This window comes from Paralichthys olivaceus, chromosome 18 (genome assembly GCF_024713975.1).
Source record: "Paralichthys olivaceus isolate ysfri-2021 chromosome 18, ASM2471397v2, whole genome shotgun sequence".
Taxonomy (NCBI): domain Eukaryota; kingdom Metazoa; phylum Chordata; class Actinopteri; order Pleuronectiformes; family Paralichthyidae; genus Paralichthys; species Paralichthys olivaceus.
The window spans coordinates 2,897,413-2,923,619 of record NC_091110.1 but is presented as its reverse complement, the minus strand read 5'-3'; the positions used below and the strand labels follow the sequence as shown (position 1 = coordinate 2,923,619).

General features: G+C 41.3%; 2 protein-coding genes across 4 annotated transcripts in view; one reads left to right on the top strand and one right to left on the bottom strand.

The window, feature by feature from the left end:
- The window catches only part of ogdhb (oxoglutarate dehydrogenase b), a 22,187-nt gene extending 6,334 nt beyond the window's left edge, over positions 1 to 15,853 (top strand). Inside the window, exons 3-23 of one of the 2 annotated variants that reach the window (XM_069513259.1) lie at positions 226 to 319; positions 2,019 to 2,063; positions 4,144 to 4,259; positions 4,608 to 4,762; positions 4,920 to 5,066; positions 5,171 to 5,261; positions 6,165 to 6,344; positions 6,426 to 6,554; positions 6,679 to 6,858; positions 7,617 to 7,769; positions 9,630 to 9,732; positions 9,928 to 10,056; positions 10,152 to 10,302; positions 10,413 to 10,540; positions 11,569 to 11,747; positions 11,872 to 11,943; positions 12,616 to 12,741; positions 12,842 to 12,914; positions 13,026 to 13,189; positions 14,096 to 14,250; positions 14,374 to 15,853. In XM_069513259.1, the coding sequence (XP_069369360.1) occupies positions 226 to 319; positions 2,019 to 2,063; positions 4,144 to 4,259; positions 4,608 to 4,762; positions 4,920 to 5,066; positions 5,171 to 5,261; positions 6,165 to 6,344; positions 6,426 to 6,554; positions 6,679 to 6,858; positions 7,617 to 7,769; positions 9,630 to 9,732; positions 9,928 to 10,056; positions 10,152 to 10,302; positions 10,413 to 10,540; positions 11,569 to 11,747; positions 11,872 to 11,943; positions 12,616 to 12,741; positions 12,842 to 12,914; positions 13,026 to 13,189; positions 14,096 to 14,250; positions 14,374 to 14,494 (2,691 nt within the window). In that variant the 3' untranslated portion in view covers positions 14,495 to 15,853. The remainder of the gene's footprint in view (positions 1 to 225; positions 320 to 2,018; positions 2,064 to 4,143; positions 4,260 to 4,607; positions 4,763 to 4,919; positions 5,067 to 5,170; positions 5,262 to 6,164; positions 6,345 to 6,425; positions 6,555 to 6,678; positions 6,859 to 7,616; positions 7,770 to 9,629; positions 9,733 to 9,927; positions 10,057 to 10,151; positions 10,303 to 10,412; positions 10,541 to 11,568; positions 11,748 to 11,871; positions 11,944 to 12,615; positions 12,742 to 12,841; positions 12,915 to 13,025; positions 13,190 to 14,095; positions 14,251 to 14,373) is intronic. The other variant, XM_020082476.2, reaches the window with a different exon arrangement.
- On the bottom strand, positions 15,620 to 26,207 carry pargl (poly (ADP-ribose) glycohydrolase, like). Of its 2 annotated transcripts, none has more exons than XM_020081877.2 (16): positions 26,069 to 26,207; positions 24,677 to 24,986; positions 24,241 to 24,366; positions 22,932 to 23,021; positions 22,230 to 22,301; positions 22,053 to 22,139; positions 21,809 to 21,969; positions 21,623 to 21,702; positions 21,471 to 21,543; positions 19,443 to 19,518; positions 19,215 to 19,362; positions 18,240 to 18,318; positions 18,061 to 18,169; positions 17,839 to 17,935; positions 17,621 to 17,749; positions 15,620 to 17,533 (listed from the first exon to the last, which is right to left on the bottom strand). In XM_020081877.2, exons 2-16 carry the CDS (start codon positions 24,935 to 24,937, stop codon positions 17,415 to 17,417), a joined length of 1,707 nt encoding a protein of 568 aa, XP_019937436.2. In that variant the 5' UTR covers positions 24,938 to 24,986; positions 26,069 to 26,207; the 3' UTR covers positions 15,620 to 17,414. The 2 variants fall into 2 exon arrangements, with proteins under 2 accessions (XP_019937436.2, XP_019937437.2); XM_020081878.2 differs by having other exon boundaries at positions 22,932 to 23,018.

Below are 26,207 nucleotides of genomic sequence, written 5' to 3'. Positions count from 1 at the left end.
TCTGTCCAACAGTGCTTCTGCTTTTGGCAGCTTGTTTGCTACCTTTGCCCCACATCTGTGTCTACGATTGTGCTTACATATTACTTATGTAAGGAAACCTTACAGGAAGTAGTCGGTAGTAAAGACAAAGTCAGATAACTAGAATCAAGCTGGTACTTTTTGACAAAGTCTGACCATTTAAACATTTGAACATGCAATGAGCTATGTGCTCTTATGTTTGCTCAGGTACGAGGGCATCACATAGCCAAGTTGGACCCCCTGGACATCAGCTGTGTAGACTTTGACGATGCCCCGTGTGCTGTTGGTTTCCAGAACGTTGGTGAGCAATCTAAACCTGTGTACATGTTCACAAATCTTTTCCGCTCTGCCCCATCCTTTCCTCTCCCTGTGATTCCCTCTCTTCAAATCCTTTTACTAGTTCTCTCCAGTTCTTAGGCTACATCCATTGTCTCATCCCCCACCTTTAATCGGGTGTTTTCTTTCTCCTATATTGCTGCGACACACCCACTAATTCACACCTACTTATCTGGAGTAATCTCCCCTCCTCCATCGGCATCCCACCTTTTATACTGAACCCACCTTAAGTTTACCCCGCCTTGCACATACTGTAAGTTTGAGACTCACCTTATAGCCTGGACCCTTTACATTCACATATATATATATATAACGATTATAGCTGCAGACCTGGAATCTACACCTATCCGTCAGATACATGGGTGTCGCCTGGCTTGGGCACCCGGGGCTGTAGCCCTAAAAGTTTTCTCTATAGCCCGTATTATTGTCCATCGCCATTTTAACCAGTGCGTCACTTTGCAAATGAACATCCACCAGCAGTGAATGCACCCGGTCACACTGGCTGCGTGTGGGACTTGGATCGCGATGCTTTTCAATTTCAGCGCCCATGTAATCAAATAAGAGCACCCACACTGCCTGCACGGGCATTGTAACTCAGTCGCATGTTGTTGTTGCACAAGGATTCTCTCTGAAATGTATCAGAGTAGAAGTGTGTTGAAATTGTGCGGTGCAAATTGTCCAGCCTGCAGAAGGGGAGTAATCATGTATCACATGCAGTGCCTGGATGAATTTGATGTTTTTCTCTTTAGTAGGGAACAATTCTTTATTACAAACAGACGCAATTTATCTTTGTAATTTCATGTGGTCTTTTATTCATGTAATGTGGACCAGTTCATGATGTCACTGTCAGAGTTGTGCCCTAATAAGTCACATTAGGTGTCACACCTGTGTTATCAGCACACTCTGTATAGTAAGTTGTGGTCTGAGGAAACCAGATAAGACAACGTGCTGTTCTTCGTGGTTGCAAGTTTCAGAGCTGATGGGGCTGTATACAGTTGTAGAGACTGTGAGCTTGTTAGCATGCAGATGTTAGCATTTGGCTGGTAAAGTGTCATAGAGCAACAAGCAGGGCTACAGGTATTGCCCTAGCAAGGCAGCACATACAGTCTTGTAGGGCAAGTTATGGTCTCTGAAGAGATAAGACAACATGCTCCATAGTCCACAAAACAAATTCTTTATAGCTAACAAGTTGAAGAATTGGGAAATAATCAGGTTATTCTTATTTTTGAAATGAAGAATATTATTATGCTCTTCTTAATTACTTACTTTAAATTCAGTGGTTGCTCAGCTGTCTTGTTTGGCACATGAAGTACATGGTTTTCTCACTTTCATTACCTTGTTAACTAAACACAGACTTGTCAGCTTTATCACAACAGTGCAAAGAGTTGAAACAATTTGGAAAGCGTGGGAGCTGGCTGTTGTGTGATGCACGCCTGCAGCATGCTATTATTGTGCAGAATGAAAAGGCTGGGCCTCTGAGTTCAAAAACAGGGGATTGTTATGAGTTGTAATAGGATGTTTCCACAGTTTATAGAGGTATTGTTCAGTTTCAACGGGTTCTGGTGGCGATGAGGTTCACAGAGATCAGCCTGAACGACAATATGAGAAGCTTTGTGCGATACTTAACCTACAGTATGTGTGTTTGTGTCTCTCCATGCCTCCAGAGTTCTCTCATTATAAAGAACGTCTTTGTATTCTGACGGCTCAAGGTAGGACAAGTCCCTCAAATCTTGAATGTAGATTCCCTGGGATTTCTCATTAGCCTATAGTGTCCTCCTTGTTGGTTGGTTCTGGTTTCTTCTTGGGGAAAACGTTATCTTTTCTTGTTTTTTGACTTTTTGACCACATATCTTCTGAAACAAGAGCTGCAGGACAACTGGTCTAAAATCCATTTGCAAACTGCTGCTAAGTTTTTAACACTGCAGACTTGGTGCACTGAACCTGTGATGTATTGGCATTTAAAGGTGGCTGGAGCAGGTCAAATGCCTTTATTAATCTTGTGCTTACATTTTAAATGGCAAACCTGATGACTTGTTGAGTTTGTGTGAAAATTGAAACAGGGCACTGTGATGCACAAGAGTCTTCATTCAAACAGCAGAATGAAAACGTCTCTCAAAAAGCATTACAGACAGCTCTTTCTGTCCACATGTCACACATACTGCATTGGGATGTTCTATAAATGGATTATTACTAGGTATTAACCATTAATAAATGCATTAATCACAGCTTTATCAAAAACCATTATCAATGGTGTGTATGTGACTTTCAGGGGGTGTTAATGCTTTTGTGTGTGTGTGTGTGTGTGTGAGTGTGAGTGTGCATGCTGGCCCCTGTTAACCTTTGCTCAGCAGGACTTACACAGATGTGTCTTTGTCTGCTTCATCAAAATGTTTCTGTGATTAGATTGCAGGCAGACACTGCTTGATTACGATCAATGGATCGTCCAGCCTCTTCTCTTTGAAACCTCATGGAACACATGTTTTTATGTGTAGGGCGGCTCCCAGAGGGGGGAGGAAAGTCTAAAGATCCCTCCTGTAACAGCACTGTGTACTAATATGCCGACAGAGATGTGCAAACACAGACTTAGATACAACCATGTTCTCTCCCCTCCTCTGCTTCATCACATTGTCTTATCTCTGTTTGGTTTCGAACACAACATCACATTCTGTGAATCCGAAGGAGCCACCCTCTACTGTATCTACCCTCCTCAGAATATAGACGTGCAAACACAGTTTGCTTTCAGCCAGACTGTCCCTTTAATACACCTTCTGTTTCATTTTGAATGGAAATCTATCACATTTACAGATTGCTAGGGCAAACAGAGACCAGTCACAACTGTGCTAGGGAGAAACTAAAACACAAAAGATTTGATTTGGTTACATGACATGTTCTGAGTTCTTAGTCTCGGATATTACATTAAAGTACAAATGTATTATTTCCTTCTTTAAAGATAAAACATTGGATATGAACATACTGTTTTGATAATCAATTAGTCATTTAAGTAAACATTTTATTAAACTTTCAATGATTCATTGGTCCCAGCTTCTTAACTGAGAGAATTTATTTTCCTTCATAACATGCAAGTACCCTTAAATTATAATTGTGGGCTTCTGGACATTTTATGAGTAAAATCCAGGAATTTAGAGAATCTAAAAGACAGTTATCAAAATAAATCAAGTAAATGGCAATTTAAGACAATGATGTATGTTGTATATATTGAAAGTTGCAGCCCAGACCTCACACAACATCCTTAGAAGCTGGTAAACCTTCAGTTTATGGTCACATATGTTATCAGGAGTGTCTAATCTGTAAAAGGAAGAAGGAAAACAAAGCAATAAAACACTTGTTTTAAAGGTTTACAATTTCTTTATAATTGCCTCTTAGTTCCCAGTTTGTTTTAAGGGAGATTTAATGGAGGGTATAGGACATGCATTGATCTCATCTGGCAGGTTAGCCAGGTGATACAGAGCACTTTGACCCCTAAGCCTGATTTTTGTCATTGGGATTCATGAGTTCCCCGGGAAATCAATGAAAATGTCAAAGAATGCTTTATCACAATGTTAAAGAAAGTGAAACCAAATTCCTGAATCTTGTCCCAGAAATCTTGAATTCAGTGTTGTTTCTCAAACTTTTCTATATCCTTTCTCTCTCTTAGCAGTGGTAACATGTCTGTCCCGCGGTCTCATCTTTTTCTGCACTCTTCCCCCCCCCGCTTCCCACCCCCACATTGGCCTGGTTTGAATGCCTGTGTTCGTTTGGCCGGGCCTCTCCCCCACTTGTTCACAACAGGTTTATATGGGCTGGCAGAGTCCGACCTGGACAAGGTGTTCCGCCTTCCCACTACCTGCTTCATCGGCGGCGACGAGACCACTCTGCCACTTAGAGAGATTATACACCGCCTTGAGGTAAAATACCTGAAATTATTTTATTCTAAAATGTGTAGCATCAGGCAGTAATGCAGCCCCATCAATATAACGGTGACAATGTTTGATGTCGATACCGAAGATAATGAAACTAATAGGAAAAAAATGTACAATTATAAACTTGAGAGCTGACAAAGTAGGACCAATCTAACAAATTAAATTGTAAAATCTAATCAGATAAATTCTGTATCATATATTAGATCAAATAATTTCAGTAATATGTAATACTTCTGCTAAGAGCTAGAAGGAATTCTAAGTTGATACCTACTTCATATATCAGGATGTAAGATTAGACTCCTCCACACACACTGACCTCCCTCTCTTTTCTAGATGGCCTACTGTCAACATATCGGAGTAGAGTTTATGTTCATTAATGACGTGGAGCAATGCAAGTGGATCAGACAGAAGTTTGAGACACCAGGAGTCATGCACTTTAGTCTGGAGGAGAAGAGGACTCTGTTGGCCAGAATGATCCGATCCACCAGGTCTGTCTGTTCCTTTACATTCCTCAACACTCCTCAGTAATTACCTGGAAAAGCACGCGGAGCAGCCGGAGGGCAAGGGGTGGTTTTTCCTGGTGGGTTGGGGGAAACATGTTCTGAGACCACAGTGTGAAGCAGCAGCACCACCACCTGTTCACAGATTTGAGGAGTTTCTCCAGAGGAAGTGGTCATCGGAGAAGCGGTTCGGTCTGGAAGGTTGCGAATCACTCATCCCTGCCCTCAAGACCATCATTGACAAGTCCAGTCAGAACGGAGTGGAGAGTGTGATCATGGGGATGCCTCACAGGTAAACACAGAGCTCATACATCATGTGTGATACCGTAAAAAAAAAAAGAAGGCTGAATGTTAATTTGTGATGCACGTGTCTCTCCCCCTTTTGTGTCTCCTCAGAGGTCGGCTGAATGTGCTCGCTAATGTCATCCGGAAAGAGCTGGATCAAATCTTCTGCCAATTTGACTCCAAACTAGAGGCTGCAGATGAGGTTTGAAAAGGACTTTCAGAGCGAAGAAACATTTATAAGAATAATATCCAAGCTCTTTGCAATTTGAAATTAAAATAAAATCACATTGAGAATATGTAAATAAAAGTAAAGATTGTAAAAAGGTATAAAAATACGTGGCTGATATAACTGAGCAGGTGGATCCACAGTCTTGTTGGACGGTCGCTGAAATCGTTCTCCTCACTCCTTGTGTGGACTGTTATAGAAACAATTAAACTACCAGCACCAGAGGATCTCAGGGGTGATGTTGGTTGGGAGTTAAAAGATCTGAAATCTAAGGCACCAGACTTTGGAACTAGCTGAAGTTTTTCAAGAAAGAGGGCATTATAGTTGTTTGAGCTGCTGTCAGACATGCTCTGAAGTCCAGATAAACTCCGGATGTTCTCCAGAGGGACTGAAAGTCAGAAAAAGTCACAGCAGGAGATCCTCCGCAGGATTCATTTGATGTGGTGTTGATGTGCTGTAAAGAAAAACACATGAATTGATAACATTAGATCCTGCCTCTGCCTGCTGCTGCACCACCCCTCTCTTGCACACTTCGGAGATTTCGGTTGTTGTGGATGGGCTTGATCAGAGAATATCCTGCTGCGCCGTTTCATGTGTGAAAGGAAACCTCAAGAGAAAATCCAGACTCAATTCTGGAGTTTATGTCTGAAAATGTCTCTAGTCAGTTTATGGTTATAGCTCAGTAAAGACTGGAAGCAGAGGGAAACAGATACCTGAACAGTACCTCTGAAGCTCACTCATTTAAAACCTTGGATCTCATTTTTAAAACAGAAGTAAAACATGGTGATGGAATTCACTGTTCCTGGCTAAGAAATGTTATTTGATAAACGTAACTTCTTGTATGGCTTCATCACATCTTTCTTTATTTTCTGCTCTTAGGGATCTGGTGATGTGAAATATCATTTAGGGATGTATCACAAACACATGAACCGGGTCAGCGAGAGGCTCATCTCAATGTCGCTCATGGCTAACCCGTCTCACCTGGAAGCAGTGGACCCTGTGGTGCAGGGGAAGACCAAGGCTGAACAGTTTTACTGCGGGGACACGGAGGGCAAGAGGGTAATCTGAATACACATCATACACGATTGCACATGTGGTTGCTTTCCAGACATGTTTTAAACCCGATTAATGATTTTGCAGGTGATGTCCATCCTGCTTCACGGCGATGCTGCATTTGCAGGCCAGGGCATCGTGTACGAGACGTTCCACCTGTCTGACCTGCCCTCCTACACCACCCATGGCACCATCCACGTGGTGGTTAATAACCAGGTACACTCAGGCTACAATCGTCTGTTAGTCAGCAGGCACGCAGCTCTGTTTTAAGCAGAGGAGAGGATTTAACATTGCTGCTGGCTGCCAAAGTTTATACCACATTCTCCTCTCATCCCCACAGATTGGTTTCACTACAGACCCCAGGATGGCACGGTCCTCTCCTTACCCCACAGATGTAGCACGGGTCGTAAATGCTCCCATTTTTCACGTCAATGCAGATGATCCGGAGGCTGTGATGTACGTGTGCAATGTTGCAGCTGAGTGGAGGAACACCTTCCACAAAGATGTCGTTGTAGACCTGGTGAGTGATAAACAGAAATACTCTGTTTTTCATGTATTATCTAACATTGCGTCCCGTTTATACTACACTAAAGTTCTGTTTAAATGACTTACATGAATGCAAACATTATTTGGCATGTTGTCGTCCGTTAAAATCTCAGGGTACTCACAGGTTTTTTTAAAGGTGGGTCACAGACGAGAAATTCTTGTGTTTCGTTGTGGTGAAGTTTTGGACAAACAGCAAATACACACAATCATGTTAATACTGTAAATATGTAAAGCAAACAGTTGTCTACTTACATACAAAACAGAGACAGAGTTGTTCTTGTGTCAACTTGTTGAATATATGACAGCACTGAGGAGCAGTATTTGAGAACAAATGTCAGTTGCTGCAGACTTTGTGGACATAGTAAGAACTCTGGAGAATGAATGAGTCAGCCCTTGTGAGAACACAGCAGGATTATTTCTGGAGAACTCACAAGAAGTGGGCATGATGATGATGTTTCTAACAGGCTGATGACATAAACTGAAAAAGAAAGACACGTTAAATGATTTTGATGTTGTTGTAAACACATCTCGCTCTGACGATCTCTGGCCAATTTTTCATTTGTGAAAGGCAAAGTCTGTTATTAACTGATTCATCCATTCATTCATTAAAAACAATGTGTGGACCCAATTATCGAAAACGGTTTGTTCAGGAAATTTGAGGTGCTGATGCTGTCGTGTTTTTACAGTGTATGTCCTTAGAAAAGCTTGCTGAACAGTTGTCTTTCCACTTAGGTGTGTTACAGACGTAACGGCCATAATGAGATGGATGAGCCCATGTTTACTCAGCCGCTGATGTACAAGCAGATCAAGAAGCAGAAAGGAGTCCTGCAGAAGTTTGCTGAAAAACTCATCACTGATGGAGTCGTCACGGCACAAGAATACGAGGTGAAAATACGAAACAGACACTTGTGAAATTGGTGTCCCCTTAGCTCGGATTCATTATCAAATCACTTCACCTTCTGTACATATGAATGAGGTCGTCACAGTCATAAAAATTGTTATATGTAGTTTAATTCATAATGAGATTTATAATTAGGCCTCTTGTGAGCACAGGTTTCATTGTCAGCGAGTAAGATTCTGTCACTGACAGCGACCTACCTGAATGTGCACCTGCAAGAAGACAAGACACGGTTATTTGTAAAGCACATTTCATTCCTTACATAAAATAAGAAGGGCATCATCATGACAAATTGACAATATGTAAAAGCAAATTAATACAACACAAGAAGAGAGAAACAGGAGGGTGTAAAAGTCTGACACAATGAAAACTGTGCAACAAAAAAGCTTTTAGGTTGCTCAGTTCTCAGTCCATAGATTACACTCTTGTGGAATTCATGTGGTTGCAACTGTGCATGCAGGCGGTCTGGAGTTTCCGGTTCTTTTTCCACCTCTCCTTTGCATTCATTCATGACAATCCTCTCTCACAAATAGTTCTTCAGATGTGGTGGAAATGGAAGTGTGTGTGAGAGGGATTGAACAGTTTAGTTCAGGTTTTTCAAGTTTCTTAAAACAACAACCAGGTGCACTTAGGACAGTGACGATTGTTTTGCTGAAACTTTGCTTGCTCTCATCACTCCTTCAGGTTCACGCTGGCCATTAAAAGATCCTGAGGTCATGTAAACAAGTGTCAAGTGTAATACAAAGTTAATCGAAATTTAATAATTAGCAGACTGGGTTACTCCAAACAGGTGGATAGATTCCAAACTACCTTTTCTGGTGTCACATTATTTTCTTCATGTTGGACAGTGTCACTTGTTGAGCTGCAATAGAGGTATCGTGGCTCAAAGGGGGGATTTTACACTAAAATGGCCAAGGACATTCTCAGACATATTTTGCCTTTTCAGTTTTCCTTCTAGTGAATTAAAGTAAAAGTTCTGCAAAGTTAAATAGCCCAATGTCTGTGGTAAAGGGAGCGTCTCTCCCCGACAGAAAACACTCCTCCGGATGCTCCTGAAATGCCTCGTCAGTAGTCCGGCCTATACTTCTGGGGAATCTCAATGTTACATTATATAATGATGTCTTACATTTGCCTAATGCTCACCTAGTGGCTAGGGGTTAGAGCGGTCGTCCTCTCACCAGAGGGTCGGCAGTTCAATCCCAGTCTTCCCCATTTCAAATGCCGAAGTGTCCTTGGGCAAGATACTGAACCCCAAATTGTTCCTTCTCAAAGAGGAAAGTGTGTGAATGGAAAAAAACTTTGCTGTGAAGCACTTGACTAAAAAAGTTCTATATAAATACAGACCAAACAGTCTGACACGCCCCTAACAAAACTATGAAAAGCCAGAGTGGAGGCCGACATTTCCTTCACGCATTGAAAGCGGTCAAACACAACAGAGGGGGTCGGCTGGCCAATAAGAGCAGTCTGGGCAATGGAGAGTGATGTGTATCAGAGCACTTGAACCTTTTCAAGTAATAACACAAATTCAAATTGTGAACCTGGATATGAGTCTAATATGTCTCCTTTAAGTTCAGATAAACTTTGACTTAACACTTGTGTGTATTTGCTGCAGCAATCAAAAACTGTATCAGTATTGTTTTAAACTATAAATGTGATCCTGTCCTTTTAAGTTCTGCTGTATTCTATATAGCCTGTATGGTCTGCTGTGTTTTATTGTACTGTCCATTAGGAATTAAAACGGACCAAAAAGAATAATAAATGGAGTTTGCGGCAGAGATACGGCGCCACAGAGCTACTAGTAGGTTGCAAGCTGTTGCTCTTCTCAAACTCACATCCTTCTCTTTCAGGAGGAAGTGGCGGGGTACGACAAAATCTGCGAGGAGGCTTACGCTCGCTCCAAAGATAAAAAGATCCTTCACATCAAACACTGGCTAGACTCACCATGGCCTGGTATGAGCCTCTCTGTTTGGACAATGGAAAAAATAATTTGAGCAATTTAATAATTTTGTTGTTGATTGGATTAGAATTATGTGAAAACGAATTTATTTTCATTGCTATCATCATTTTTATTGTTAATTGTCGGTCAGATAAAACTACGTTTTGTGTTCTCCTTCAGCTGTGTCTAACATTGTCATGTGTGTTAAGGTTTTTTCACTCTGGAGGGTCAACCAAAAAGTATGAGCTGCCCTTCGACTGGCATCAGTGAAGAGGAACTCGGCCACATTGGGAACATCGCTGCCTCTGTCCCAGTGGAGGACTTCACCATACATGGAGGCACGTCCTGCTCTCTTTTCCTTTTTTAATGACTTCTCCCTGCTGTCCAGCTCTTTTAAAATCAACTCCTCTCTGCCTATGTTTTCATGTTTTAGGTCTGAGTCGTATTTTAAAGGGCCGTGCAAACATGGTAAGTCAGCGGGTGTGTGACTGGGCTCTCGGCGAGTACATGGCCTTCGGCTCTCTGCTCAAAGACGGGATCCATGTACGTCTCAGTGGGCAGGATGTGGAGAGGGGCACATTCAGGTACAAGCGATACATACATACAATCAGATGTAATCAAGGCTACTCCATAGTATGATTGATAGTTGTACTATATTACATATAGATTATATTTTCTCTGATTTGCTTCACAGCCATCGACACCATGTTCTTCACGACCAGAACGTTGACAAGAAGATCTGCATCCCCATGAACCACATCTCCCCTGATCAAGCTCCTTACACTGTCTGCAACAGTTCTCTATCCGAATATGCAGTACTGGGTGAGTAGTATGAATACACAAACCCTCATCGATTACTCAGTTGCTGTAGTATATTTGAACCATCCATTAGGGCGTAACTGTCCTCAGGATGGGCAGCACGGCCACAGAGATCTTAAAAGTTGGCAACAGACATTGAGAAAATCAATGATGGTTTCCTTTGCGCTGGTGCCATGGCTCAAGGTATGGCCTTGGTCCAGACTGGAATATGTCAATATTTATTTTAAGGATTGCCATTAAATTTAGTTCAGACATTTAAGGTCCCTGGAGGATTAATGACCATGCTGATTTTTTTCCTTTGGCATCACCATAAGATTTATATTAATGATTAGTTTACTCAAATTAATCAGGTAAAAGCATTTAATTGGGGAATGTGGAGAACAGGAACCCAGTTACAATATAACTCCTCAGATCAGTAACTTAATAGTTGACTCATGACTCATTTCCTGACTTCCTTGTATGAAGCCTCAGCACAAAGTGCCTGAAATAAATAAAACACTCAAATGTTCAGCAGTGGAGAACAAATTATTCAGACTTGAATGACCTCTCTTTCCTCGTTCAGTCTCTCTCTCTGTTTGCAGTGTTTTATCGTGCATTTTTCAAACCTGACTATGCATATGCAAACGCAAACACACACACACACACACACACACACACATGCACATAAATACAGGTGAAATTATTGTTCTCCAGGAAATTCTACCTGAGGAAATCCAGTATCTATAATCCTCTACCCCAATTCCAGTATGGAATCAGTTTACTGGAGAAAGCAGACTCTACTGAAGTGTGCAGAAACACAATCCTTTGAGGGGACAGTTGCACTTTTCCTGCACTGAAGTTCAGATGCCAAAAAACACAATTTGTTGATGTCTCTCGGCTTGAAACCTTCATTACATAATTCAGTGTTATGTGAAGTGATATGTTTGTATAAATAAAAGCATTTTGTCTCTACAAAATGTTGAGATTACGTCACGTTGCTCATCACTGAACCTGTTCTGTTTTGCATCTGTTTTGTTCTCCCCTGCGTGCAGGTTTTGAATTGGGCTTTGCAATGGCCAGTCCCAACGCCCTGGTCCTGTGGGAGGCCCAGTTTGGAGATTTTCATAACACAGCTCAGTGCATCATTGACCAGTTTATCAGCTCAGGTCAGGCCAAGTGGGTCCGACACAACGGCATTGTGTTGCTGCTTCCTCACGGCATGGAGGGAATGGTAGGAACTGTGAAAAGTTGATCGGTCACATTCGTCGTTGCTCTCTCTCGGTCTGAATGAGCTCAGTTGATGCAAAAATGTAACAATTGTCATTTGGGTTTCTGTTGCTCCATCCTTCTCTTAGGGCCCAGAGCACTCGTCTGCCCGTCCTGAAAGGTTTCTACAGATGTGCAACGATGACCCTGATGTTTTCCCTGTGAGTCTGCAGGACACAATACTGACAGTTTACCACATAGGATAACCTCTGTATTTGGCTCAGTCAGATCAGATCCAGTTCTTTCCCCTTTGACAGGGACAGCCAGTGGTCGGAGGCATTATGTTTTGGGTTGTCTGTCACATTGTTGTGACACAATACCTCAAGATCACCTTAGGACATTTTTTCAAATATTGTACAAATGTTGCATTTGACTCGTGGATAAACTGATTAGATTTCTATGGTTAAAGGTCACAGTCGCTGTGACCTTTAACTGGCTGACGGAGGCATAAAAGCGCAGGGCGGTAATTCTTGTTGGTTATATAAAAGGATGGAGCAGTAGATCCTTAGAAGTTTTAGGATAAGGAGAAAAATGTCAGTGATTGGCCACATAAATCCAGTCAGAAGTTAGAAAAATCTTGAAAGTTTTATCAAATGAATCCAATGATTATGTTCTGTACTTCTACACCGTGAGCAGGAACAGCAGATAGATTACTCAACAAACCTTTAAAGATGCCGAGAATGAAGAAGACGTAGAACACTGATACTGTTGAATGTATAACAACATCATTTTCCCTCCTCACATTCTCAGTTTCAAAACATACAGCAGGATTAAAGGTACACTGCCAGATAAGTGAATGCTTGACTTACTTCTGAATTTGGACTGTTTGTCAGAAACTGTCAGAGGACATAGCGGTACGTCAGCTCTACGACTGTAACTGGATCGTTGTCAACTGCTCCACTCCTGCAAACCTCTTCCATGTTCTCCGCAGACAGATCCTGCAGCCCTTCAGGAAACCTGTAAGTGGTGCACTCGACACACTGTGACTCAGCACACGAGATAATGTAGTTCAAGTCACTGAACCTTTTCTGCGCCACCTTTTTATTTCTTTACCACTAGCTGATTGTGTTCACACCCAAGTCGTTGCTGCGCCACCCCGAGGCCAGGTCCAGCTTTGATGACATGCTGCTGGGTGAGTGCTGACATTTAAAAAAGTGCTAGCAGTTCAAGATAAAAAAAAGAAGAAAACAAACACTACCATTCCTCTGTGTGTGAGTTTGAATGTACGTTTCCCATCCTGCAGGCACCCACTTTAAGCGTATAATCCCAGATGACGGGCCTGCAGCTGCCATCCCAGAGAAGGTGAAGAGAGTCATCTTCTGCAGCGGAAAGATTTACTACGAACTGACCCGGGAACGCAAGAACAGAGGCATGGACGATGCTGTAGTTGTTGTCCGCATTGAACAGGTAATGTTATTCACTGAAACTCAATGACGACAACACCCAATGCCGCCATGTTCTGTTGAAACTTCAGCCTGTAGGCTTGCTGGAAATATCTGGTGAAATAAACCTCAGAAAGGGAATGTGTCCATCATTTTTTCGATGGTGATGTTGTCCGTCGCACACTTTGTTCCAGAACAAGATGTTTTCAATGTACAGGCCAATTTACCATAAAACCTTTCATAGATAAGCAGTGATGCAGGAGGGTAAATGATTAACTTAAAAAGTAAAGCCCTCACAGTCATTAGGCACAGATAATTCAAACTGACTGATAGACGAGTCTGTTTTGAAGAGACTTGTCTGCAGCTAAAATCTTTAAGGTAACAAAACTGTGGGAAAAGAAAAGGACAAGAAAGTAAGTAAGTGTCTCTCAAAGTCTTTTACAGCCACTGTTCTAGTTTCTAATTACCTTGTTGATTTACTTTCATGTCCACAATATTTTTTGGCACTATAATTATTGTGATATGATCTTTGTTTAGTGAGGTTTGTTTTTTATTGTGCGCTCCATCTTGGAGTGTTGCCAGTGAGTCCTCCTGTCGGTCAGTTGCTGCACTATGGAATGTCCCTGAACTGCATGAAAAAACAAATGAAGTGGAGTGATATGTTGACCCCCGAAATAAAACTTTCACTTCCTCAGTCAGAGGGGTCGTCGGTTTGACCCCAGTCTTCCCCATTCCACATGCTTGGTCAATATAGTGACCCCCAATTGCCCCTGAAAGAGAAAAAAGGTTGAAACAGAAATAAAGAAGTTCTGCCTACAGATGCACTGGATGAATAAATGGGTGAATACCAAAAAACTTTACTGTCAAGACTAGAAAAGCACTTTCACAACTTGTTTGAAATCTTAATACTTGATTTTTCTTCTCTTTTCAGCTCTCACCGTTCCCCTTCGATCTGGTGAAAGCAGAGACTGACCGCTATGCAAACGCTGATCTCGTTTGGTGTCAGGAGGAGCACAAGAATCAGGGTTACTATGACTACGTCAAGCCCCGTATCAGAACCACCGTCAACCATACTCGCCCCATCTGGTGAGCTCTTACTTACATAGTGAACAGCAAACCAAGTATTTCAGTCGACTGTGAATGTATTACTGTTAACGGCGTGTGTGTGTGTGTGTGTGTGTGTGTGTGTGTGTGTGTGTGTGTGTGCAGGTATGCTGGCCGTGATCCCGCAGCAGCTCCAGCTACGGGGAACAAACAAACTCACCTCATGGAGCTGCACCGTTTACTGGACACAGCGTTCGATGTGGAGGCGTTCGCAGGAAAAGTGTAGTGACTGGTCCAGTCCTCCCTCCCTTTTTTTCCTCACTCTTCACATATCAGACCTGACGCACAATGACTGACTGACTTTAAACACTGTTACTATGAAGACCTCATGTTCACAGTGATAGACACTAGTAGGAAAAAAAACTATGAGATAATCTGCATTGAATGTATTACTTTATACAACATGAATTTTGTAGACTAAGAGATTTAGCTTACGTGTTTGATTTTTTAAGGTTTTTACTCATTTCGAAATAATTGCAACCTGCTCCGGGACTGTGAGGAAATGCTGAAAATCATGAAAATCAAGATCTTTTTAAAGGAACAGAAAAATAAGCTTATTAATTTCTCGCTGACTCTTGGAAGAGAAGATGTTTTTATATCTGCTGCTCACCTCAGCTTAGCACAGAGACTGGAAGCGGGGGAACAGGAAGCCGGGCCCTGTCTTTTATAGTTATAGTTATACCTCAGGTGTTTAATCTGTTCAAAAACCGAAGTGTAAAAATGACAGTGTACAGTATTATAGGTTATAGAGTTTACACATTAATCTAAAGTGTGCTGTATTTCCCAATAATTCTAACTGGATTATCATGGCTATGTTAAAGAATGTGTCTTAACAGTGTGACGAGGACAGCTACTCAACCCTGCTCTAACCTATGACCTATATGGAACCTGTGGCTCTATATCAATCATAAAAATGTGACATCTCGGAAGTAAAACATTTTTGACAAATTGAGCAATGTCACCGGTGAGTTCTCAGGGAGGAGGCCCCACTGTTTGACTTAACTCACCTCTTTGCCTACTTTTTATATTTTCTGTTTGAATTCTTCCCATTTCCTATTTACAGTTCCCTGACCGTCCCTCAACATCTGTTTGTGCCAAATGTAACAGATAACTTGAATTTTAACTTTTTCTTTTGATAATAAAAGTAATCTTGGCGTATGTAAAGACACGAGAATCCTCAGCTCCTCAGAATTGAAAGATGTATTTATTTTCATATGGTGTATGTTTTAGTGTTTTCGACATAAAGATTTGTTTAGTGTTTGCAGAAGAGCAGGGTTCAGGGGGTCAGTGTAAATCAGCACTGCACAGTAACTAACAACCACAACATCCACTTGAAACAAAACAGACAACGTTTTTGGTTTAAAGTTGGATTTATAGAGCAGAATAATATCACAATCCAGACTAGTGATTCCCAAACTAGGGGTCACAACCTTCCAGGGGGGATCGTAACATGAAGGTTGGAGAAATCGAATACAGTTTAAGAAGAATTACAAGTACCATATTTTGGTCATAATTATTATAAATATACATTTTAAATTATATTTAAAAAAATAAAATCATGTAAATAAAAATCATCCTTCTGCAACTCGTCCTGATTTCTTTGTCCCAAACAAGATCAAATCAATATCTTCAGTTTGCTTCATCACAGCTGGGATATTGGAGGCTGCATCCTTTTATTTTGGGGGTGATGGGCTGAAATGTTTGAGAACCCCTGAATCCAGACACCTGAGACACTGACTTTATACACAGGAGGAGACGTTTAGAGGCATTTGAGGACAATTTGCACTGGTACGATAAGATGTGCATATACAGCCGCTGGTCTCTTTTCAACAGATTTTTCACAGGGGTAATTTATTCATGTATATTTTATTGAACAACAAATGATAAAACTGGATATTTTTTCAGGTGATTAAACAAATCCTTAGACTTTAATGTGGTTATTTTAAAGTGATTTTACTCAATAATCTGACATTTGTCATGAAATCACTTTTCACTATACATATTTAATTAGTAATTATTGCACACTTAATAAACTGTCAGAGAAAGGATGGGGGTGTTTTTTAGTATTATTTTAAATCATTTGAACTCAGGCACTCGATTGCACTACATAGTTATTGCACTTTGAAAACTGCTGCTTTTTTGTTTTTATATAAATGTTTTAATCCTCTGTATTTTTTACAGGTATGGCTGGAAGGACAAATAAACGTGAAACCTGGGGGCTCTGGTCTGGGGAGTTTACAGATAAAAATATGACTTTAAAAGTTATTTATTGTTGCATTTCTCTAAACACCAACAGGCTGGATAAGGTGTAATTCTGCTGGAGCAGACACATTGGGAATCATTAGTTCTTTGGATTGACACTAATTTCTCGCTGACTCACAGTTAAAGCAGCTAAAAGATCATAAATGCTTTGTGGATCGCTCTTAGACTAAAAATGTAAGTGTCTGAAAGTTGAGATGGAGCTACTTCTTGCCTCAAAGGTCCAGTGTGTAAAATTTAGGTGAAAGGAAACTATTGGCAGAAATGTGATGTAGAATAATCCTCCTGATGTTTTCACTAGTTCATTTCATCTAAATTGTATTTTGTATTTTCTTTACCCCAGAAAAGACCCTTTATATTTAAATACTTTATATTTACATGGAGGGGGTCCTCTCTACGGAGGCTGCCATGTTTTTTTTACATTAGTCCAGACTGAACAAACTAAACACCTTTTGGGTTTTTATAACAACTGAAGCTGCCACATGTTCTTCATGTTTGGAAGGAGAGGGTGAGGTGAGGGGTGTTCAGCTGCAACATGCAATTTCAACACTAGATATCACAAAATTCTACACACTGCACCTTTAAAGGGATAGTTCACCAAAAAGTGAAACTTTAGTCAATACCTACTCACCACTAAGCTGTATTTACCCCTGAAAGTCCAAAAGTGTTTTGTGGACTCAAATACTTCACCCACCCCTCCATCGGCATAGTGGTGAGTAGATGATGAGTGAATTTTTAATTTTCGGTGAACTACCACTTTAACATGTTAAGTGACTACGGCTCTTGGCCTCTGTCAGTGAACCTAGATGTAATTTTGAATATGTTTAAACATTAATAATAATGAAGAAGTTTGCAAACCACATGCAGACATGAATATGAATCTGACTTCACAGCTGACTTCTGGAACACCTGATGTTGTCTCTGATGAAATCAAGCAGATTCTCATGCGAGACGCCGAGGGCCTGCTGAACGGCACAGTAGTCCTCCAGAAGTCTGTACAGTTTCCCTGTGAAGAAGCAATTTGAAAAGAATTCACCGGCCAATAAACAACATTTGAAAGTATTGGGGGGGGGGGGGGGGGGGGGACTCTCACCAACTGTAATCCCTTCTTTGACCAGCAGGTGATAGATCTGCTGCAGGCCGTTTGCCAGTTCTTCATCATCGAAGGTGAAGAAGGCCAGTCCTCTCCTGGCCTTTGCTGCCGCCATCAGCTGGATCACAGCTGAAAATAAAGAGAAGTCAAAGGCTCATGACAAATGTATCATATATTTGTTCGTGATAAGCTGATGGGATCACATAATGTTTAAGAACCTTTGAGTTGAGGGTCTCCGTTGTAGACTCCACAGCCCCACTTGCCCGTGGCGATGTCAGGCTCATCGTCCCCATATCCTTTAAATCCACAGAATGCCTTCAGGCACAAAATATAATCACACAACAATAGTAGTGGACGGATACAAGATCTTTAAATATTCCAAAAAAAGCGGCATCATGTCCCACTTCCAAAAAGTAAATAAACGTGAAGACAAACCGGACCTTGTTCAGTTCTCGTGTGACCTTGAGCATACTGTACTGCTCCTTTGTGTGTTTGAAGTGCAGAGCGTCAATGGCTAAGATGTGCCTCTGCAGCCGCCCCCATTCATCTCTGCAAAGATAATATCACATTTCAGAAAAACAAGCTGTAAATGTGAAATCCATAAAGCGCCCGCTCATACCGCTCCAGGTTGTCTTCATGAGGCCCCATCCACTCGAAGCTGCCTCCGAAACCAGTGTATTGGCTGAACTGCTGAGAGCCTGAGACAGAGAAGTCGATGTAAACTGTGAGGCTGGTGTCATCGTATATTCTTTATTGTTGTGAACATGAAAAGACCAAAATCAACATTGTGTTACTCCATCTTTTAACACTTCTCACTATGTCTGGGAATCTCAGCTCGAATGATCAAATGATTCACTAGAAATAACTATAACTGTAATCGCAGGGCCTGACTCACACCCTGAAGACGGCAAGAAATAAAATTTAGAGCAAATCCATTGTGCGATTTTTGTCAGGACAACACCACTGGCACCTTTTTTCATATGGTCTGGCAGTGCCCGGAGGTCACCAGATTCTGGAGTAATGTCTCCAGTGTTATGTCTAGTAATATTGCTTAATGACACCTGCTCTCTGGAATGAACTATTATTGACAAACTTCTGGAATGGTGGAAGAAATTAGCAATTTCAACAAAGATTTGATGTATGAATATGGTTTATGTTTTCAGAGGTTATGAGACACTAAGGTGGGATAAGGGGATCCCCAGGATATATATATATATATGTATATATTTATGCTGTTTAGTTTTTCTGCTTTGCTGTTGTTTCTTTCTTGCTTCTCTTAATAGTTTTTTATCTCTCACTTTCTTTTATAATTCTTTTCTTTTCACTCTTTCTTTGGGGAGTGGGGGGGACACACCCTTGTGACATTGCTGTGTGGGTGATATGATGCTTCCCCTGACTTGGGAAAATAGCTAATAAGTAATTGATCTGTAAAAAACAATCGAAAACCCAAAGAATTTCAGTTTACACAGAAAAAGGCATTTGAATGTTTTTGCTCGATATGACTTCATTTTGCTCGATTACTGCATCAAAACTGAGATTGTTGATTCAATCTCCCGACTTGTCCATTAACCAACAAATCATTTCATCGCTATACCTGTAACAATCAGACACTCGTTGTCCGCCAGTCGCTCAGTGAAGAGGCGGGAAACAATCAGCTCTGGATTCATAAGGAACAAGATCTCCTCCTGCACCAGTCCAGAGCCCAGCACACCTCCGCCAATCAAACAGGAAGCAAAATCCACCTGCACACACACACACACACACACATATATAAAGTTCATTCTGTAACAGCTGACTGTTAGTTGCTTTGTGTTGCGTTTACCTGTAACAGCCCTGCACTGTTGGCCTCGATACTGCCTTTTGAAGTCACATGCAGCCTGGACAGCGTCTCCTCGCAGCTTCTCCCACCCCCCCAAAAAAGAAAAAAACGTGCCATTAAATTTTGCACCAGCTCTCATTGTCCTCAGAGGATTGAGTGATGACTTTATTTCTCCTCCAGTGCAACCAGTTCCCCCAAGTTTTACCTTGTTCAGTGTGATGTCATATATTTATTTGATGAATTAGCAGAAAATGTTCATTCATGGTCCCCTGACGATGAATCCCAGTGGATTCTGACTTTTTACTGTTATGCCAATGATGCAAAGTTGTCCCTCCCTCATTCTATTTTATCCTTTAAAAATGAAAATAAAGTTGTAACTCCTCTGGCCTTGATTATTGCTACAGCATGTTTACTTGTCTGAAGCATAGAGTGTCTTCAAAGATGCATGATGCATCTCCACTTTGTCCAGCTGCAAATATCCAGAAATCAAGCCAGAATATCCCTGATATGATGATATGAACGCTGACATTTTGCACATGAGGATCAAGAGCATGCTGGTCTTAACACAATGCATGCTGGTTAGAACTTTTGTCCGACTTCCCTGCAAAACGTCGCCATGTCAAATGAACTTTAAACATCGGAGGAGCTAGCTGGCTGCAGTCAGACTGTGCAGTTGCTCTCATCCAGCCTTCTGTGACATCACAACTCTGCTCTGATTGGCTGAAGGCTTCATAAGGTGTCTTGGTTTTTTTTGGCTTCTTTTATGTCTTCTGCTCCTTGTGTCCATAAATGTAAGGTGTGAAAAGCTATATATCACTATATATACATAGGTTTGTTTCTGTAATACTATCTGTTTCTTATTTTGTGTTTCTAATGTGGTGGTTACTACAGAAGCAAAATGTTCCCTCTGTTTATTTCTCTCCAGAGAGTGATGAACTGAATCTCTCTTACACTATAGTTTAATTGTTCAGCTGAAAGAAAGTTCTCAGTCACCTTCATTGTTCATTGTATTCTTTGTGCAAAAACAGGGATTTCAAAGCATCTCATTCATCTGCTGAAAAATAAAGCAAAAGCTGCAACTTCAGTCGTGGTTCTCATCTCACTGACGCTACGAGAAGTAACAAGTGCTCAATTGATGTCTGTGTTTTTTCACCCCTTCAGGCACAGGCAGATCACGACGGTGGATCAAGTCAGACACATTCAGACCAAGTCCATCTCAAACTCAATCACTACTACTCCATGTCTGAGATGGTGGACTTTACGACCTGTACTGCTGACAGAGGTGCTTTGGCTTCACTTGAGAGGAGCAGGAGCTGTGATGTCATCCATCGTTAAATATAACCTCTGATCCGAACCAAAGAAACTTTGCAAATCGATTATTGACTGAACAAAACCCTGCCACCTGGCCTCCTTGGTCCTGATATCCTCTTTACTGCTTCAAATACGGCACTGCCTTTTCATTTATATATATACACACACTTTGTTTTTATTGTACTGACAATTACATCACATAACTTTTGTTTCTAAAATATGTTTTTGTAGAGGTCATTTCATTATTATATAATCTTTCATTATACATGTGTAATGTACCTTCCATCATGCTGCAAACTATTTACTCTAACCAATGCTGTAATTACTCTTATTTCTCTGACATTCTCTGTTACACGTGGCATCTATTACACTTCTGTCTGTCCTGGGAGAGGGATCCCTCACACAACCTCTCTGAGGTTTATACGTTCTTTTCCACTGTTAAAAGGGTTTTTTGTTGTAGTTCTTCCTTACTGATGTTGAGGGTTAAGGGCAGAGGATGTCACACCTTGTTAAAGCCTGATGAGACAAATTGTGATTTGTGAATATGGGCTATACAAATAAAATTTGATTGATTGATTGATTGATTATGTAAACATCTGATCTTACCCGTTTGATTATATCTTATAATGTGTTGACTTCAATTATCTGTCTTATAATACAAAGCACTTTGTAATTCTGGGTTTTTAAATTCTGTGTAAAATACAAAACATAAGTTACTACCTTCTCCAGCTCGGCAACTCTGACTCTCTCAAGCAACGCCTCTCAAACGTCACCAGTCCTTGTGGTTTAGTGTCTGTGAAGATGTGAATAGCAGGGATTTTACCGAGACGTCTCACACAGGGAGCTGAAAAGAGGGTTTAGCAGCAACTTACTTTCATCCGTAACCACATTGAAATAATGCATGATGGCCCTCAGCTTTTCTTTCTTTCGTTCTGACCAGTTTCCGAAAAGCCTGCATCCAGAATGAGAATTAACAATTGGCTCAAACACAGTTCACACGGTGGAGAGAGTGTACAGGAGTTTGTGTTCAGAAAAGTGAGACTGTGGGTCTGTTTTGCCTGTTGAAGTTAATGGTGGGGTAGTTGTGGTACTCTGCGTTGGGTCTGGATGTGTTGCGATGTGGGAAGGTGCAGAAAAACGCGTTAGCCAGCAGGCAGGATATCTGGACCTGCGACAGAGTGATGGCCGCGCTGTGCCCCGTCTGAAGCAGCGGGATGGCCTGAAAACACGGACACACGCCCATCACCCTCATCATCAACATGAGTTAAACGCAGAGTCAACAGATCCAGGAAGTTACATTACCTTCTTCACATGCAGGGGGAGGCTCAGAGCCAATGCTGCCATCTTTGGAAACAGCGTGTGGAAGTAGTTTTCTTCTTTCGGGATACACTAGAAAGTCAATGTGATCCACTCCTGATCATTAGAGGGTTTAGACATCCAGTCACAAAGCTGATCTGAGGTAAACTAATGGACACTGACCTTGACGAAGGAGTAGAGGGCATCAAACATCCACTCATCTTTATATTGCGGGTTACACTTGATGATAACTTTCTAAAGACAGACAGAATTTGAATATGTAAGGATGAAAATTTGATGTCACATTCAGACATGACCTGCGGAGGAACTCCAGAGAGTTAAATCCGGACTTTCTCCAGAGGTTTCTTTTTGTCTTCTTTGACGGTGATTTCCACGTGTGTGACCGTTGTTTTCACATTATTCATATTTGTATTCTTTCTGTTGTTTTGTTTGTTCTTGCATCTGTAGCGTGTCAGAATTTCATCATCATGCACACTCCTGCTGAGTTCTCACATCTGCTCCTCTGGACTTTCTGCAGACTTTAAACTCGGTGGTCAGACGGAGAAAGTCCACAGAAAGTGATATGGGAGAAAGGAGGTTTACAAGGCAAATATTTATCTGTATTTAGTGTTAATTTCTAGACATTTTATAATTCTGTCAATAACAAGTTAATCTAGGATTACTTTCGATTTTTCTTTCTTTTTGTGGGTGCACCTTTTCTTTATTTTTTCTTTCACAATTTTTTTATCTTTAAGAATGTATGTTTTGTAAATTGTTGTCATCCTAGAAACGGATGGGCCAAATGCGTTGGTATGGCACAAATATAAAAAATATATGTGTGGATGTATTTATGTAATCAAAAACATGCGAAGGCTGCTCACGTACCTCAACATCTTCAACTCCTATTTCTTTCTTACTGGCCAGACTGTCCAGATTCTTGATGATAATTTCCCACCTACACACCTGGGTGGGCTGCTGTGGACAGAGAGGATCAATTCAATATAAATGTGTATAAACTGCGCCGCATGTCTTTAAATTATTATATGTCATCGTCTAAAACAAACTAATAAACACTTTAAACAAATCATATCATAACAACTTTGAATTAACAGGTGAACAGCTCTTTGTGCAGCAGTGGTGGTGCAGCTTCAGATCCAGCAGCCACTCTTTACTTGCCATGGCCTGATCACTGCAGTTCACTTTTGCAGTTCCAGAAAGAAAGCTACGAGCTGCATTAAGTCCTGCTTCAAAGTCGAAGCTACGCCGTAGGTATGCACGTAGCCTCGAAGTTGTGCGTAGGTGAGTGTGAGTCACGCTGCAATTACACCATCGAAACACTAGTGGCGTCAGAGGTTCTATGGTGAGGTGGAGTGTCTTATGGACAATGGCAAGTCCTACAAAGTAGATTGTGTTGAAACAAGAGCTGAAAGATTTTGAAGAGTAATTACAGTTAGAGAACTGCAACAAAGAATAAAAAGCCCATTCCAAGGTTTACAACAGGCATTGCACAAGTAAAGTTAAATTACTAGAAAAGCAGTTTGAAACAAGTGGGTTAGTCTCATCGTTTAAATTACTGTTAAACAGTTTGCTGCCCTGGTCTCCTCAGCTAACTCATTCTAATGTCTACGAGACCTGACTGCAAAGGCTTTTAATGTTTAGAAAATGGTCAAAAACAAGATGACTAATAAATACACAAAAGAGATTTAAATATAATTATTAAAAAATAGAAAGCTAGTCTGTTTCTGTTTGATTTAATTCATTTTGGGGCCTATTTGGGTTGCCAGTTGCATTCTTTGTTTAAACATGTTTGGGGACCGAAATATACTTCACTAAGTAAACTAGCCAAGAGGTACAACAAACATTTTGGGCGGCTTTGGCTCAGGGGAGAGCAGGTCGTCCTCTTAACAGGCTTTTGGTGGTGCAATCCCACTCTTTCACATTCCGCATTCCAAAGTGTCCTTGAGCAAATTGCAGAACCCAAAATTGCCCCTGATGGCTGTACTGTTCTCATAGGAAAGGTGCTGAGCATAGATGCACTGAATGAATGTGGGTGTGAATGGCAAAACTGTACCTTAAAGCTTTGAGTGGTGGCTAACACTAGAAAAGTGCTATTTAAATACATTTACATTCTCTGACAAGATTACATGTTTCATCAGTTAAGAGGACAACAAACATCGTGTTGCCTCAAACACACCTTCTTCAAGCCGGTCTTGATGGTTACGACACTCGCTGGCGAAAACGGCATCTTCACAAAGCTACTGTGCCACATGTTTCTCCCTTCCTCGGGCAGAAGTTGTTTTGAAGCATTAAAGATGGGCACCTGCGAGAAAAACCACACGGTCATGTTCAACAACAACCTTAAGGAATCGACTGTATTTGCAGTGCACAACAAGCAGTCTCAGGCACAACTTGTCCATCCTTGTTGGGATGTGGACGTTGCTGAGACCTTGTCAGACTGGGCTCAGGAGTCTACGAATCAAACCTGCAAACCTGTGTTGGTGGTTATTACTTGTAAAGATCTTTGTGACCTGATGCCACTCTTATTACTGAGTGTGCAGGAGGAAATTAGAAAAAAAACAGATAATGCTACATATAAAATTGCAAGGAAGAAGAAAAGGATTGATTCTTACATTGATGAGGACGGTGTGCGTCCTGCTGAAGGTCAGTTGACCCAGCTTCTTGTGGCACTGCTTTAGGTTGCCCAGCAGGGAACAGGATGCAGTGTCCTGCTCCCTCTGCTCTCCTTCACCTCCTGGTGTACTTCTTCCATCCCCAGTGCAGGAGGAGGAGGAGATGGCCTGACTTGAGCTGACTAAGCATTTGTCAGCTCTGTAAGGTTCGTCACCCTCCCTGCTGGACCCTTGAGGGTAGTCTTCATTCCCTTCGGCCATGTCTGTGGGGTCTGTGTGTGTGTGTGTGTTTGTGTGTGGGGTGGGGGTACTGGCGACAAGACATGATGGTGTGTGAAAGGGAAACAAAGAACAAAAAGAGGAGGATAAACAAGTCGTAACAGATACAGTAGAAAAACTAGATACTGAGTGCTGGAAATCACAAACCTCGTAGACTGAAAAACAGATCACCATGAATGGATAGGAAACTATTACCACACTACAGTTGCATGCCTCTGCCAACCAGTGCAGTTTCCATGAATATATTTTTCCAGAGTCATATAAGTTCACTTCCTCATCACTTTCACACACATGCACTGAACTCTGTGGTTCCTGCCTATCTTTCTCTGGAGGAGGTGCATGTGTGAACATCTGCAGACTTTCTCTGCCTGGCCCCCTGGTACAAAGTCCATAGAGAGTCAGGAGAATCCAATGATATCAACACAGCAGGAGTTCCGCAGCTGGATTCACCGTGAGTGAACCTCGAAGTAATGCACCTCGCTCTTGTTCACGGTGCCTGTATGTCAAGTTTCAAGAGATTTTACAGTATAAATTATGAGAAAATCAAAGGAAAAGACAGCTACTTTGTCATTACTGCACTGATAACTGGCTCCTATTAAATGTATTTATATCCCCAATATAAATATACACAATAAACATACAAAAGATCTCTCTTTCCAATTTTAGTTCAATTGGTGATATTTTATGCATGTTTATTTTTGGATCGTTGCATAATCTGTATTCTGTAAAGGCTTAAAGGGGGGGATCATTTGTCACCTCTTAAGGATTTCTAAAAACAGCAGGTTATGACTGCCATGATTGTACCTGTAATATTATTCCATATTGCATTTCATCACAAAGGTTCATTCCCCGTGTGGAAAGCAAAATGGATTTACTCATTTTATCAAACGTCCATATAGTCCCATTCATTTTGTCCCCTTGTTTTCCTGCTCCAAACACATGTACTGTAACACCAGGAATAGACAGACTTGTGTTGTGCCTCTGTCAGGCTGTCATGGAGATACACAGCGGCTCAAGTGTGAACCACCACTGAAACTCCCCACACCAAACATTCGCAAACAGTACAACTTCTGTTAGAACGCGTGTAGTTACTTTAAAAACAGACTCACTCACCTGTCCCTGGGTTTTAGATGTAACGGGACTACTGTCACGTCCAGCTTTCTTAGTTCAAACACGCAGATAAACACGATCACACCTGCAGCACGAAGAACTGTTTACTTTCACTTTGACGAAAAGCGAAAGTGGAGTACAG